The 17,467-nt window shown below is 39.1% G+C and overlaps 1 protein-coding gene across 3 annotated transcripts in view; it reads left to right on the top strand.

Moving 5' to 3' along the window:
- LOC120791488 (SPHK1 interactor, AKAP domain containing) overlaps positions 1-17,467 on the top strand; it is a 116,570-nt gene that overhangs the window by 64,550 nt on the left and 34,553 nt on the right. For all 3 annotated transcript variants that reach the window (XM_040129878.1, XM_040129875.1, XM_040129877.1), the window contains exon 2: positions 2,705-2,801. In XM_040129878.1, coding sequence (XP_039985812.1) covers positions 2,758-2,801 — 44 coding nt within the window. In that variant the 5' untranslated portion in view covers positions 2,705-2,757. The remainder of the gene's footprint in view (positions 1-2,704; positions 2,802-17,467) is intronic.

The raw sequence follows: 17,467 nt of genomic DNA, 5'->3' as shown, positions 1-17,467 counted from the left end.
CAAGACAGGACTTGATCATGTCAGTCGATATTTGGCTTTAGTGGTGCATATTTACAACCTACCAAACAGTTTTCCAATTAAATTAGTCCACAGCTCAGTGGCCACAAAGTAAGCCTGGAGCTTTTAGGGCTTCTGGAGTCTTCCGGGACAGTTGCATGTTTTGCATGGTTGGTAATCAAATTCAGAATTTTGAGGAAAGTGTCAAAATTAGGTAAAATTTTTTCCAAAATAAAAGACATCCTACTGGAGGCACATCTTAACGGTGCAAATTATAATGGCTTTGATCCATTTTGTTGGTTTGCACATGCTGCTCTGTTTTTCCTCTTGAGGTGGTGGAAAATATTAATATCTTGTAGTTCTATCACTTCTTTTCTTGTGCTGAAGTTAGGATGCTAACCAGCTAGCCCCGGCCCAATCCGCTCTCCCAAAAACACTTTGCAACAGCGAGTTACTGTAGCGTCCAGTCTGCTCTCAGTCCAACATGAGAGAAGGAGGACGTAGTGCTGCCCAGAGGGCGTATTCCAACCTCTTGTCTAGTAAAGACAATGATGACCACCTCAAGAGGAAAAAAAACCTAGATATAGCCCCTTTTAAGAGACCCTTGTGTTCATAGTTACAATAATAACTACTTGGCTAAGGTTAGGGAATGATCATAGTCATGGTTAAAAGAGAAACCAAGGTTTTGTAGCCTCCAATATACAATACCAACAGGTAAATAAAAACAGTAGAGTGCTACCTGATGACTGCTTGCCTTAACCTCTCCTTCCATTGCACTTATTGTAAATGACTGAACTAATTTTTTCTGACTCGGTTCAAATATTGGGGTGTGTTTATACTAATACACTTTGCTGTTGCATAAAATGCATTAATGAGAATTAATCAAGTTTGCATCCATCTTCAGCAATCATCAAGAGGATGTGTCCTTATTGTGTTACAGGAAGCAATTAGAGAGTGTGTGTGTGTGTGTGTGTGTGTGTGTGTGTGTGTGTGTGTGTGTGTGTGTGTGTGTGTGTGTGTGTGTACGTGTGTACGAGATTAACTTAAGCACCAACACGAGTCTAACGACTTCATCATTGTGTGCTCTGACCTCATTAAAATGCCCAATAACTTAATTAATGTGTGCGGCAACCTCATTACAATTCTCCATGACCTCATCATAGCATGAAACTGTGACTATACAATCTGACAGCCCACTGACAAACTGAAAGAGAGATGTTTACCTGTTTTATCTATAATTTGCTTAGTGAAAGAACATAAAAAGCAAAATATCCTAGTATTTAGAGTACATGCAGTAGTTGATAAAAATGTTAATCATATACACCTTTATACTGTTTTATGCCAATTGTGACTAACTTTCACCCATAGCTCTCAAGATTTTAAAAACCAGTCTTTTACTATTCTCGTCAGTGTCATAAACTTTCTGCTATATTACAAATAACCAAATTGTTGACACAAGTAATGACTAAAATGAGCAGAATTTATTATTCTCATTTTATTATTATTATCATTATTTTGTTACTCACAATAAAAGCATTTCTGTCAAACTTCATGCAGCAAAATCAAACCTAAATGTTTTGTGGCATGGTGCCTGCTATCACAGTAATCTGACTTCATACCCAGCGTGTGATGGCCATGTGGTACAGAAGCCATATGGATGCTAAATATACACCTTATAAAGCACATGTTAACATAATGAATGATGTAAATTATACGGCTTCTGGTGTACATAGATGGGGCTTTAAGTTTAATATTTAAGGGGATTGGAAAGTCTGGGGCTGATGAGTGGATATATTTAATAATTCAGCTGATAAATAAACCAATAATATGGAGCTCTATTAAGATTAGCCGGAAAAACAAATAAAAACACACAATATCTGGTATAAGTGCTTTTGATGTGAAAATCTTGCCAGTGTGGTGAGAGGCAGCAACTCAGCAGCAACTAAACCTGATCTCTTGCATCAGTTTGTGTAAAGGAGCCAAATGTTGTAGATGGAAACCTGTCACTTGGCTAACAAACAGCACGAAGCTACAAATTTCACATTATAAACATTTGATCGTGTTTGCTGTATGGTTTTACCCTTTTGCTCTCTTTGTGTTCTTTCCAACCACAGGCTTTCTGTTGTGTGTGTGATTGGATCTACAGATGCCTGCTGCACCTGCGGGACAATTATGTCTTTTGTCTTGTGTTAACAGCTGCAGCGTCAGTTTACAACAATAGCGTCGTAACTCTAATTTGGCCACTTGTACCATGGCTATGGAAAATATTCAGTATTCAAGTTTTACAGTTTCTTGCTTGCGTGGATCCCAGTGTGAACTTTGTGAAATGCTAAATAGTTCAGTTCTATTATCTGTGTCTGGCAGAATAAGCAGGATCTCTTGTCGTTATCACACGAGATATGTGACATTTGTGAAACAGCTGTGTGTGTTTGCTCATGCCTTACTTTTTGTCTTCTTGTATGTTACGTGAACATACATGCTCGTTTGTCTGTGTGTCTGTAAAGTTTGTGTGGGAGAGGTGAAGACACACTGCTGTGCTTTAAATTGCTTACATCCACATTGCCACAGCACAACACCTGCCAGATGATGCGGACTCAAAGAAATGCAGCCATCCGTTCCTACCTTCTGACACTAATGTAGTGTGTGTGTGTATGTATGTGCATTTTATGAAATCTTTTATCTATTCATCTGTCTTTGTGTGTTTCAGGTAAGGAACCTCGACCAATATTTTAAGAACACAGACGGAGAATCAGAGTGAAGATGCTGTCATCACTGTTCACTGTGCTGCGGACCTTCACTGAGCTGTAAGACCAACACGTTCTTCTCTTGTCTGTATATTGATCAAATACCACCAGGAGTGTTTATAAAACTTAGCACTTTTTAGCTGCAGTTTTGTTTGCCGTATGTTTTAGGTAAGAAATGGTTTTGAAAGAGCTACGAAATTTGTCACCCTTTTCCTAGCCCCATTATACTTTGTGTGATGGAGGGATTTATGGAGTCCAGCTAAAAATAAAAGGGAAGACACCTGTATCATAATGCTAACTCTGGCGGAATCTGGTTCAGTGAAAGGAATAACCAGATGTCAATGTTTTATTGGGCTAGGATAAACAAAGATCAATAAATGCCCAAACTAGTCATAAAAAACAAGCTATAAGAGGCCTACAAGAATTATGCAAACTGTCAAATGTTTATAGTTTGGTAACTGCAAAGTTACATACCTACATACTTACTGTACACACTATGTCCGCCCTTGTTATACTTGAAAATAATGAAACATCTCACCCTAAAATCAACCCTAATCTTTTTCTCTTGCTTTAAAAAGGGTATCCTTTTTAATCCCTATTAGATTTAATGAGGATTGAAAGACTTAACCCTTTCCTTCCCCATTGTTACTCATAGAAATATAATCATTTTCTACCCCTGCCCTAATACATGGTGCTGCCTTTTTAGGTTTGCTTAACTGAATTTCAACCTTTTTAATTTATGAGTTGTAAAGCCTTTCCAAAATTTATCTTGAACATCACTGAAAAGTGTTTGACTGATATGTAGTGAGGTATTTTGGCAGCTGTTATTATTCAAAGACAAATGCTGAGATTCACTTTATTTTTCTCTTCTTCTTCACATTTTTTGGTTTTTTTAAATTTTCATTTGAGTAAAAAAAATTCTACTAAACACTCTCTTCATAGAGATTATTAGGTTTCAGTTTACAGACATCATGATAAAATAGCATCACTGAAGGGTTTTCCCTCCCCTACACATAGGGGCACTCTCTTGCTCCAGCCCATTAACATCTGTCTCCAGTCTGGGGGTGATTGCAATGCTTAATTGCCACAATTTATCATCAGGCCCTGAGCCGGTGTCCCCCAGGGACTCAGGTTGGGGGGTGAGAGAGAGAGAGAGAGAGGGAGAGAAATGAAAAGCCAAGCACTTGTGCATGCACTGGGACTACTGAGGCAGTGAGCTGGTCATAAAGCACTAATGGACACCAGGCTGCTGAGAGAACACAGGCCTCTGAGAGACACATACTCAGCAACAGCACCTACGTCTCAGCAGCACGGCCTTCATAACAGGTGCCACAACCCTGGGGTCAGACAGAAAAATAAATGGGATAGATGGCGAAAAGAGTGGGAGTGTTGTGTGTTTTTATATAATATTAGAGGTGGAGGAGCAGGAAGGGATGTTTTGCTGTCAATAACTTAACATTGGCAGCAGCTGAGGTTGAAATAATATGTTGTGGATTGTGCTGCTGTTGGTGATTTGTTTTCACTTTCTGGGGAAATGGCAGTGTCCATTTTTTTTCAGGTTTTTTTGTCATTCATATGGGTCAGCGGTTGGATAGTTAGCAATAGTAGAAAAGAGGGTAATATAAACTTTTTCAGTGAGCACTGGGTGAACAGCTTTCACCTGAATGCTGTAGCTGTCATTCAGTGTTTCATGCATCCATGGATATACAAGATCTGAAATCCATTCAGTTGTCACAAATCACAAGATGCATTACTTGTGTTGTTTCCAATTAAGTTTAGAAGAAAAATATCCTATAATATATAATATTTGGAAAATATGAGCAAATATAAACATGAACAGCAGCATGTTGAGATCAAGCCTCAGGGAAGCGCTATGAAGGACAGAGGTGATAAATGATGAAGGGCAATAGAAACACCTGCGTTAGATGCTCTGCGATTTATTTGGCTGAATCACCTGGGACAGACTGAAGTAGAGCAGAAGATAATTGTAGGTCAAAATGTACTTTGGGAGGAGAACAACCTGGATGTGTATGGGTGCACATGTGGTTCATTTTTATTCGCTGGTCGTTTTGTGTGTGGACAGGTGTTGAGCACATGCACAGTATCATTAAAGGCTGTAATCAGTGGTAGTGTATTAGCAAAAGCACAAAAGAATAGCTAGGATGTCACACTCCTAACTGCACTAACACATCATGAATTCTGATATTTATAATACAGTGTATGATCTTTTAGGTGACTGGCCCTAAACATTTACAGAGTTTTATTTTATTTTTCAGGATATGGCAAGTAAATTTGATCTGCCATAAGGTACTGGTAGAGGTTGGTGTAAATTTAACAACAGATTAAATTTTGTAGTCTTTTTTTTATATTCTTTTCTTCATCTTCTTTTTTTGTAACCTGGTTCCAGACCTCTGAAATCAGATGTCTGATTTCATCAATGATTCAAGTACAGTAGTGAATAATGATGATGACCATAATGAATGAATGAAGTCAAGCGAAATGGAAATTCTTTCTGATTGTCAAGTTATCAAGAGGGAACAAGATTACGGCATTTCTACACAGCGTTTCTGGCGTTTCTGTTGTGTTTTCTTTGGCGCTTTTTCTCACACACGTGTGATGGAACAGATACATTCCTTTTTTAATCAATCCAGCTGCCCGCGCAGTCTGCGAAACGGCTTGTGGTTCAGCCGGGCAGTTGGCCATTTTTACCCTTGAGATCAATCTTTTTTTCTGTTTTACACGCATAACTGCAGTTATTCTGTGTTAGACTTTAAGTGCTAGCAAAAAATGGGTTACCTACAATTCAATACTATATCTATGTATCCTGTGTAGAAATGAACGCTAGCCACACTAGCAGCTGAGGCTGCAGACTAGCAAAATGCTAGTGTCAGCATGCTAACAAACTCAAACTGACAATGATGTATGATATGATATTGATGTTTAGTAAATATTATGTATACCATGTTCTCCATTTTAGTTTAGTATGTTAGCATGCTAACATTTACTAATTTGTACTAAATATGGTCATAAACCAAATTATTGGATAAATTAAAATTTTGACCTGAGGATGGCGCTAGATGAAAAGCTAAGGGATCATCATTGTTATTACAATTCATCCTAAGGGGAACATGAATGTCCATGACATCCATGAGAGTTCATCCAGCAGTTGTTGAGTTATTTCAGTTTGCCCCAAGGTAGTCCAACCAGTCAGACCAACTTGGCCATCCCTAGAGCCACACTGTTAGCTTGGATAAAAACATGCAATAAATTTAGATATAACATTATAGACCTAGAAAATGGCAGTGCATTTAATTTAATGGCTGACATACTAAGGTACCCATTCCCGAACTGCAGTGTCCCAGTCTTAAAACATTTCAACCACAAAGTTTCCTTTCACTTACTTGAGCCCATCATTTATAGCCTGTTAAAATGACCATTAGGTAACGCAAGCTGATATTCGCCAAGTAAAACATGAGCAGAATCTGGTCAGTCAGCACTCTTTTTGGACATGCAGCTTGAAATCCTGAGTCAAGCATCTGGCACACAATCTTTGAACATATTCATAGCAAATCTACACAGTCTAGCTTCAAGCTGAACAGAAAGACAATTGTACTTGTTTGGGGAAATGGGCATCACTATTAAAGGCAGTGTGCTTGCTTTGCCTTGTCGGAAACACGAAACGGACTCAAATCAAGAGCTCTTCATGCACGTATGGCAGGCAGGGCTGTAGTTTTTGCTTGGTGTGCCGATGTCTCGTGTTGTAAGCATGTAATCAGTGCTCAGAGGGCTACGTCTGAAGTAGACTAATCAGAGGGAAGATGGGGCTTGTAACAGCAGGTGTAAATTGCCAATGATTTTCTCTATGTCTCTTCTTCCTCTCTTTCTCAGCCTTTCTCTGTTTCTCTCTGTGGATGAATGAGCTCACCATTAAGCAGAACAATGCTAATGGTCCTGCGCCTTCCAAGCATGCTTCCCTTGCTGGGCTCTGGCTTTATCTAGTTTTTTTGCTCTCAGCTTCCATGCCCTTTCTCCATCTCCAATCCTGTCAAGCTTTCCTTCACATATGTGCATGGAGGGTTAAGTTCTTAGATATTTAGCATTATAGCTGGATTAGAGTGTCAAACAAAGGATCAGTGCCAGATGGTTGGACAGACAATATTTCCCTGTAGGTAGTGGGGAGTTTTCTTTTTAGTTCTTGGTTTTACAGACCATATATCTGCACTCATATCTACCCTCTACTGTATAATATTTTCTTCTGTAATGGGAAAAAAACATTAATTTTCAGGACAGGGACAAAAAGAGTGACTTTGACTTTGCAAGCCAATGCCACTCAGGTATGAGTGTTGTGCCAACATCACACCTCTCGGTTTGCCACCAGTGTCAAGGAAATTGTTTGGAAACTGAAGCGGCAGATCACATGCACTGGGCGTGATTTGTTTGTCCGTGAAAAAAGCTATGATACGGTGTCTTGCAGAGCACAAAACAGGTGTTGGCAACCTTTTCACAGGAGAGGGTGAAGGAAGTAATGTTGAAACCCTATTACATTTAGTATCACCAGGGGTCTTGTCAGGCTGTGGCAAGTACCCTCATTTCACAATTCCCCATCACCTAGTACACTGTAACAAATGGACAGTTTGGGCACTTGTTTGAGTGAACCAATGGTCACCAGAGTGAGATTGTGAAGGAAAAGGCTGGAAAAGGTTCTTTACTTAATCATATTAATGGTAACACAGACACAGGTTTATGTGATGAGGGGTAGCATTTTTATCTTTGTCAGTCGAATGTTACTTAGGCCACATTCAGATCAACTTCAGCTCTGCATGAAAGTCTGGGTTGACAGTGGAGGGGCGAGTATGTCTGGCAAAAAAAAGTTTAACCTGGTTCACCTTTTGCCACAATGCAATGCAACGTCATCCAGTTGACCAATACATGCAGGCTCACATTCCTGGTAGATTACTTGTTAGCTAGAGCTATGTGTTACTTATGTATTTCTATTGTTTATCTCACCATCCTCATGTGAAAGATGAAAAAAATTGTCACCATGTTAACTCTCCAGAGTTGTAAAATCCTTCAGTTTCGCAGATCTGTTATTCAAACTGTACATCCAGTGTTGTATTTCATGTTTCACTGAAACCTGAAGCAAAATGCCCCCCCCATAGTTTGAACACAGGGCTGATGTTAACCTGGACACTTACTTAGGATTAGTAGTGCTTTGAGCTAAATGCTAATGTCAGCATGCTATCATGCTAACAACGATGAGGCTAACATGCTGATGTTTAGCAGGTATAATGGTTAATATGTTCACCATCTTAGTTTAACATGTTAGCATGCTAATATTTGCTGATTAGCACAAAACACAATGTACAGTTGAGGCTGATGGGAATGTCATTAGTATTGGACAAATCAAAATTTGGACCTGATGATGGTGCTAGTCAAAACCGTAAGGGATCACCAAAGTGACTGCAAGGAACATGAATATCTGTAAAAATTTCACATCTAACCATCCAACATTTGTTGGGACATTTCACTAAAAACTACAAATGTGAACATCATAGTGGTGCAACAGGAAAATCCAGTGGATCACCAAAATCAGTGGGATACATCCTCTAGGGAACATGAATATTTGTATAGAATTCATAGCAATCCGTTCTAAATGAATAAAAGAAATGATCAAGACAATATATTGTGATAAATTTGGCTTATCACAGATTATACATTATACATTGTGTTCGGGGATGAGCAGTGGAAATGACCCTCAGTTTTATCATCTTTTGGAGGCAGTATTTTTTTTTAAATAGTGTGGTAAGTTCATTGAGTTCACCAAATGATTGTAGTGCTGTTCTGAAACACTTTTTAGAAGTTTAGTTCATCCACTGCCCTTGTTATCTCACTTTCAGTTCCCTTTCTTTTGTGTCATATCCCTTCCTCTTATCACTTGTTGCTCTTTCACTTCACTGTCTCCCTCTCTCTCTCTGGAAGTTTGACGGTTGGAAAATGTGTGGAGTATCACTGATTGGAGATTGTAATGTCTCTGTGGTAGTTTATCTGCATGTTATGCCCTACTGGTGATAGAATAAGGCTTTTAACTAGGAGAGCAGGGAGGAACATATGCACTTATGCACAATTTCTGGCATATTCACATACTGTATAGATACTCTGTACTCTATAGATACTCTGTACTCTGTATTCTGCACAAGCCACAAAGAACGGATATGAAGACACACCGCATAAACATATACGTGTATATATATACACCTACACACAACAACACATAGCCCAGAATGTTTTAGCAGATGCTGTGTGGTTGTAGGGATCAGATGGACACTGTTGTATCTGTACTGAAGGAGACAGAGCTGTAGTTGTAGACAGTGGGACGCCTGAGTAAATCTGGCTTCAGCCATCTGTCCCAGCATCTCTCTGCAGAGAGTTAGACTGGCTCTGAGACCATTCTGCACATGGTTATGAAGGCTTTTCTGATTGTACAAGTGTAGAGCACTCTGGAAAATGCAGTGTAAACAAAGTCTGTGAATTCTTTAGAGGTTTTAGAGTGATCACACAAACAAAGCAGCTTCATTGGAGCTGAAGAGTTAGACAAGAAGAAGATTGATACTACCCTCAGTTCTGTATGACACATACATAAATATGAAGCTACAGCGAGCAGGCAATTATCTTATTTTTTGTAGAAATGAAAGAAACAAGATGTAACAACATTCTTTACCTTTGAACAGAGCCAGGTTAGCTGACCCTGAAACTGAAGCAGCTAAATGGAATTTAGCATTCATCGTTAATTTTATTATTTACACCTGCACTTTTCCTTATGTGACATGTCAAAATGTCTTCAGGGAATAGACCTTACTAAGTTTCTTGGATGATACTTAAGAGGTGAAGACCTGTTTTGATGAGAGAATTATACGTATATTAAAAGTTTCAAAAGCCGTCATGACAAAGTCACAAGAGGATAAAAAGGAACAGTACAGTGAAGGGGGTCTCAAGCCAGTTTAGCTGAACTACAACTCAGAAGTGCCAGCTCAGTTCACCAGTTGACTGAGACAAACTGTTCGCTTTAGCGCACAGCCTCTCCCACAGACGTCTCATTCATGACCTTTCAAATGATTGCTGATTACGAGCACTCAGCCGCCTCCAGGGAGGAGAAAAGGGAAGGGGTGAGAGCAGAGGAGAGGTGGAGGAGGGCCATCCTCTCTAAACAACAGTGTGTGCTGTGAGTATTTTCATTCAGTGTTTGCAGTCTTTCCACTGGGCTGAACACACACTCTGCTGATAGAAAAGCATCAGTCTCACTCAGTTAAAATGGTTTTTCAGCAAACACTGACTGTTTCACTGCCAGGGTTTACACACAGCTATATCATGACAAAATGACCGTATCAAATTTTATACAGTTTACACATTAAGTGTACATTAGTAAGTCATTCTGGCTTTGTATATACAGCTCTTTTCCATAACTGAGTTTATATCAACTGTTATTATTGTAGATGAAGGGTGCTACATATATCAGTTTGATATATAGTCTATAGAACTTTCAGACACACCAAGAGTTTCAGACTATTTTCGTCTTTTAGGCAACTATTCTAGGAAAATGCAGAGTGTGTAGAAATGTGGAAATGTGTCTCCAACAAATTGCATTTATATAGCGCTGAATCATTTTGCCTGGTATGTTTTTGAGGAAATGAAATTGCTGCATGGGTGGTTAAGATGGTTAATATTGACACATCATGTCTCATGTCCCCAAACATAACCGCAAAAATGTAGTTTTAGTTTAGATAGCATCAGACAAAACAAATGAAATAGTGAGTGTTTTGGTGCGTTCAGGAGGAACATATACCATTTATGCTGATTTAAAAAACATATGTGTTTAAATTATTTTCAAATGTAGGTTTAGACTCACAAGATGTGACACATAATGTGTAACCTTTGTGTCTGTTTAAAAAATTGTGGTGGGAGCGTGAAAATTAGTATATAAATGTAATTTTAGGAAACAAGGTTGAATTATGTGATGCTGGAGAAAAAGTGTGTTAAGATGTCTTTTGTGCGGTGAACATGATCAGGTGGGTAAATTCTTGCCCCCTGACAACAGCACAACATTATCCATAATCTATAATGTGTTCCAGGGGCCTGTCAAGCTCTGGTCCAACTGAATTATTCAGGGTTTTACTATCATCCATCAAAGATCCTCTGGTTGTATAATCTAAAGCATTTGGCATCTGTTTATATATGGAACTTGTATGATGTTTGTTTATATATGTACATGAGTGTCATTCAGACCAAAATGTTGTATGGAATATCCTTGAAAACAACCAGCAGTAAAATATGGAGGTGTGCAGCAGGTTTTACCTTTTTTTCAAGGTTTTCAGGGTTTGTACTCTTATTTTGTCACCCCAGATTAAATTACTTCCACTATCCATGTGTTCATGTGTTCATGTGTTAGTGCCTAATATAATAGTCAGTTTCAAAGTTTGAAAATGAAATTCACATAACATTTTTCCACTGTATCTCTGTTTTTAAGGATAGAAATCTGGGTTAAAGGCAAATAAAGGACAGACAAAATAATGACATTCAGAATCATCCCAGGTTGGACGTGGCTTTTTCATCCCAGTTTTTTCCTCCTTTGCGTAAGGTAACCATTTTTAGACACACAAGACTTGACACATCATGTTTAAAAACGTCTCCGAGATTTACCCTCATCCCACTTCTTTGGCAGGGATGAGGAATATTGTACACCCAGTAAATGTTTACCAAAAAGTGAAAGCACATTACCAGGCCATATCAGATGGGAACAAGAAAAAAAAAAAAACCAACCAAAGGAGCAAAAACAAATAGAGCTGAGGAAAGAGGGTTGATGTGTGATGAAGCAGTGAGGAGGGGGACAGAAAGACAGAATGAGTCATCCGGCAGCAGCATTCGCTTTCTCCCCCTCTAAGGACAGATGTTTCCCTAAGATTAATATTCCCACTCAGAGTTTATTCGTCTGTGTTATCCCTACCCTCACCAGGTGATTTCATGCCTCCTGAGCAACCAGAAAGTCCCTTTTTTCCTGCAGCTGCGTTGTCCGACCTGTCACAGATTTTAATGAATGATACTGATAAACCAGGCTTGTGAGGACGGAGTGTAAGGCAGGGCTACATTTAGCCCATCAAAGAGCAAGCATCGATCCATACTGTTTACGCATGTCCTGCGCCATTCATAGCTTTTCCATTTCTTCATACATTTTTAAACTGTTGAAATCTTTACCACTAACGCTTCCTCCAGACCAGTCATAACTCACCCATAGCCAGTTGTGGGCAGTTTTTTCTGTACTAAAGGCAGCAGCAACCTGTCATTACAGGTGCCCCCATTCACTGTGGTCTTAATTGATCGTGGATTTGATACGATTCAATGAATTATGAATTACTGTATCCACCGACGTCTAAAGGTGGAGTTCTGTGTCCTTTTTTCTCAGTCCACAGGTAATTGAGTGGGCTTTAGAAATAAGGTACGAGTCTGGGATATTGATCTGCTGGAGATCATTTCCTATCCTGAGAATGGTTGATCAAATTTCAAACGTGTGACTGTGTGCACAACAACTCAGTTTACGTCTGTGTGTGTGTGTGTGTGTGTGTGTGTGTGTGCACATGGAAAAGTAAGACAGAGCAAGCACAGCTCAGTCTCTAGCCATTGTCGTTTGAGATTGGACCATGAAATCTTTAGACATGAATGGATTACCTTGCGTCCGATAATTATCTTGTAAATCCAGATCCAGTTTTTGCTCTCACCTTCATCCCTGACCCAACTTCACCTACAAAGCCTTTGTTCTGTGCCATCTGATGCTCCTTTAATTCCTTTATCTCCCCAAATTTGTATTCTGCCAACCTCTGTTTTCACCGGTGTTTAGTTTTGAATTTCACCTAATTACCTCTTGCAACAAAGGTGAAAGCATTTTACCGAGCGAGGTGCGTGAAACTGGATGAAATGGACGCGGATTAAATGCGATGTATTTTGCCCAAGTAAAAGGTGATTCAGGGCTGGAAAGTTTGCCATGGCACATTTTTTCGTGCAGATTAGAAAGTGTTTTATCTGGGATTTCCAAGTCGGCTATTGAATGGCATTGTACTCTGGTGCTATTTTTAGTCTAGTCTAGTCTAGAGAAATTGAACTGCAATTTAACATCAGTGACAAGGACATCAGCATCAATCAAACGCACAGTTTAAGCAACAGTAGTTGGAGGATTTTACACAAAGACAGTGGGAGGTTTGGAGATATTTAAAAGACATTAAGCCATAAAAACACGTTTTATTGACAGTGATCTGCTCCAGGTATATATATTAGACAAACTTAAGGTATAAGCAGGAGTCTACATCTATGCTATTGGGTCTGTGAGGCTGTACTTAGACACGGATGTGTTTTGAGCTTAATGTTAACGTCACTATGCTAACATTCTTACGACGACAATGCTAACGTGCTGATGTCAAGCAGGTATATAATGTTTACCAATTTCACATCTTAGTTTAACATGTTTGCATGCTAACATTTTCTAATTAGCACCAAACACAAAGGGGGAATGTAATCAGTGTCACTATTCCGCTAGCATGGCTGAAGAATAATGTGTGCTGCACAATCATTTGTGTATGTGATACAATGGGTCACAAACATGGGCCCTCTTATACTACACAATGAATATTAACTACAAAATGTAACAATCAGAATCTGTAAGACACCGTGCTAGTGGAAAACATACACATTTTTTTTTCATCATGAGATCTTTCTATCTGACTATCTATTTATCTATCTAACATCTGTAAGACGTATTGAGACAATTGGATCACAAGGACTTTTGTTTCTAATACGGTAAGGTCAGAGAGATCCAGTACTCCAAGGTAATTATCTCAATCAGTACCACATTTCCCTCATGTTTACGGCCGATGTTTAACACACTCTTAATTAGACAAATGCTGCCTACAGACAGCATAGTTAAGCTTTTAAAGAGAGCCCTTTGTCTCTCAATAATCCTCAGTGCTGTTATCGTGCATAGTGCTCCATAATTATGACATGTGCTTGACCTTCACTGCGTCTCTTGCAAGTAAGAAGCAATAATTGAATTGTGGAGTCAAAGCACCTGGTAGTCCATTTGTTCTCCATGTTAATTGAGAATGTTAATGAAGTTCTCTGTTGACATTGGCAATGCTTCTTCTTCTGTTTACATCCACACAACCAATGGCTGCTGATGCATGTGCCTTACAGCGAAGCCAGACCAGTCCTGACTGAAAAGGTTTCCACCCTCAGTGGTTGCCTCATACTGACTGATTTAAAAATTATTATTACTCTTTTCTTACTGATCAGTTTTTGACACTGGAGTCAGAGGGGTGTTGATTCAATCCCCTGACCGTTTTTCAGGCTGTGATTTGTGGTGCTGTGCTGTGTTAAACTAGACTTTTTGAGGTACATATGTGGACAAAATAAAAGAAACACATTGATTTATAAATGCAGTATGTATTGCATTCCTGTTGCTTTGAGCTACATCTACATTGTACTTTTAATGTGTATTGCTTTTCTGCGTAAAGACAGAATTTGCTTTCAGGAACCACCAAAGATACAGTTAGAAAATGAAAACTGTCACTCTTAAGTTGTGGTGGTTTTTATAGAAACAACTACTAAAACAACTTATATCATGCCTGGTTGACACATGTGGGGACTACTTCTAAATATATAGTAGAAATAGAGAGTGAGGAAAAGGCAAGGAGACTGTTTTTAGTAGTTATGATCAAGAAAGAACCTCATTCTTATTAAATTCCAATCACACGACTGCCAGATGATATTTAAAGCCAAACTGGGGCAAATACGTTGCCCGACTGATAGGCCTACCAGTAGTGTGTATTAATTGTTTGTATATGTTCTTTGTCAGCATTTTCTTTTCTCCCTACTGGATTAAGTGTTCACACAGGCCAGGTCTGTCCATCACTTTAGTCTGCCAAGGGAGACCAAAGTGATGGACGGACAGAATGAAAAAGGGGTTTACATAGGAGAAGGGGAGGAAGAGTGGTGCCAGGACAAAGATGGGAAAAGAAAAAGAGTGAGAAATATCCAGATAGAGAGTGAGAGATCATGCTGAGTCTTCAGGGAATCAATTCAACCTGCTACTCAGGTTTTCAATTAGCTTTGCAGCTTAGTGATCTGACATTAAAGTCTTGACTCAGACTACAGTGATGTTGTAGTCAAATACTTGTTATAAAACCACAAGGACACATTGTGTCATCTTTTCCAGCTTCTGAACATTGCATTGTGTTTACATATTGTCTCCACTAAGCCTAAATCAACGTCACCTGAAAGCGTTTTCTCCTGTACACATATATACATGTAGTGATATTCTCATTAGGATTAAACACAATTTATTACATCATTACCCAAAAGGCTTGTCACTGACTTGGCTCGAACAAAGCCACTGGCTGCTTCTGGCCCAAACCTGCGGGCATCCTCCCAGCGACAGACCAGAAACACAATCTGTCACCACCAACAACTCCTACTGTAATACAGTACAGCTCTGTCCCTCTATCATCACCTCTCCCGCCATCCTCCATCTCTCCCCAACCTTATCAATCCAACAGCCTTTACTGCTGCAGCTCCACTGTCCAGCCCTCAAACCATCCATCCTAATCATCCCTTCTCCCTAATAGTTTGCCCTTTACTCCACTATCTTTCACTTCATCCATCATCTACCTATTCAGCAGTAAGCTTAAGATTTACATTAGAATTGTGCGAATTAGAAATAAGAAAATACAAGCAGTTAAAAGCAGCAGTGGAAAAGTCAGAGCGGCTTCTTTTGCCATAGTTTGATCTTTAAAAGTAAAACAAAGGAGAAAAGAAAAGACATTTAAGAGAGAAAATTGAATGAGAGCAGAGGAGGTATGTTAACATGACGTATTTGAAAATATGAGTTTTCAGTCAACAACCTCCTCCACATTATTATGTCATAATACGATATTAATATATCACAGCAGATGAAAAACAATGATACAGTGTCTGCATATGCATTCGTAACCAATTTAACCACAGGAGAATTCAAGAAGTATTAGTGTGTGATTGTAGCAATATGCCAGTTCTCAGCTCTGTTAACATTTATGATCATATAATGTCAGGTCTGAAATGGTTATGGAGAGATTTGGGGCTAGCAGGTGTGGTTGAACCAGCAAAAATATGGCTTAAAGTGGAACTCCACAGATTTTACACATCAAAGTGTGTTTACAGGTCTTGGGAAGTACTGCTGAGCATGTTTAAAGACTTGTATAATACCTTTTGTGGCTCCAGAGGGAGCAGTGCAAATTTTGACAAATTACCTCAAATGATGTCACTTGAGTCAGCATCACTTGTGTCTGAAGACTATGAATTAGAAAAATGAACAAAATCTAAAGGTGTGGAGTTGGAAAAAAGAGAGCTCACCAGATCTCTGCAGCTTTGCTTGAGGCTAGCGGCTCAAGGCTACATTAGCTGCTGCTAGCATAGCACACCTGAATCTCTGGCCTTAACTATCTGTGGTCAGGTTGCATTGTGGGTAAAGTAGACATGAGGTTTTTAACAAGGAAGAAGAGCATGCGGAATTAAAAAGCTGATATTCCTGGTTCTGCTGCATCAATTTTGATAAATTTTTCAAAAACTGTCCATTTTGAGTCTGGCAATGTTATAGAAGTGCTATGCTAAATCAGTTGAGTACTCTGTTAATGCCAGATTTATTTACTGATACCTAATACATAATGTCGTGTATTTTATGTAAAAGATTTTAAATACATAAAGCAATCACACAAGCAATATCAGGGGATTAGTGTAGATTTCAACAGGTATAAAGGTAAATTATACATAGTGAAAAAGTTTATGCCAAACCCTTTATATAATGCGGGACCTCTTTGTTTTGTTTTTGTTCTGTATGTATACTGAGAAGAGAACCAGCGCCCATGTAAATCCAGTGACTGTCCGCCATTACCCTTTTCATGCATTTGAAATGATCAGGTCCTATAATCATAAGTTTCCATTATGACGGGAGCAAAGCTGGAAAGGAAGATTGATGGAAAGGTTAAACAAAAATAAATCTGGAATAACTGAGGTGAGCGGGGGCTGTGATGACTCTGATTAAAAAGGCCATTACCTCTAATTGCTAGTAAATACTGTGTTTTTTTTGTTCACAGCTACCTTGCACTGTCCAATAGTCATGTAATTGTCCCTCTGAAGTGTTTGAGTGTTCTGTGCAAATGCTCATGGGTTTGCATCGGACAGCACTGATGATTGTTGGATGGTGTGGAGCAAGTTGGTCTGGATATCTCATCAACGGAGGTGACATTTGGTGACATCTTCCAAAAGGGCAGAGGATTTGTTTGATCAAGGGCTGCAACTAACAATCTATTCATTATCGATTAATCCGGCGACTATTTTTTTGATCCCTACGAAATGTTGAAAAGGAACTGGAAACAGAGAATGTGTGGCATTTCTTTTTTACTGATTTTGATGGGAGAATGACTGAAATGATTAACGGATGATCAAAATAGTTAGCCATTTCAACTAATTGATTAATCGTTTCAGCTCTAGTTGGATCTGTCAAAGTATTTCTCCTGTTTTACCCTCAATGAGGATAGGGTTTGGGCAGAGATTGAAACTAACACCTACCTCCAGAAGAACATTACATTAGATAAATGGTACCTTTTACAGTTAAAAGTTGTGTGACGAGGACCCTTGAAAAATTGCCCGTTGCC

Source organism: Xiphias gladius, chromosome 7 (genome assembly GCF_016859285.1).
Source record: "Xiphias gladius isolate SHS-SW01 ecotype Sanya breed wild chromosome 7, ASM1685928v1, whole genome shotgun sequence".
Taxonomy (NCBI): domain Eukaryota; kingdom Metazoa; phylum Chordata; class Actinopteri; order Istiophoriformes; family Xiphiidae; genus Xiphias; species Xiphias gladius.
The sequence above is the reverse complement of the archived record's forward strand: the minus strand, read 5'-3'. Positions and strand labels throughout refer to the sequence as shown.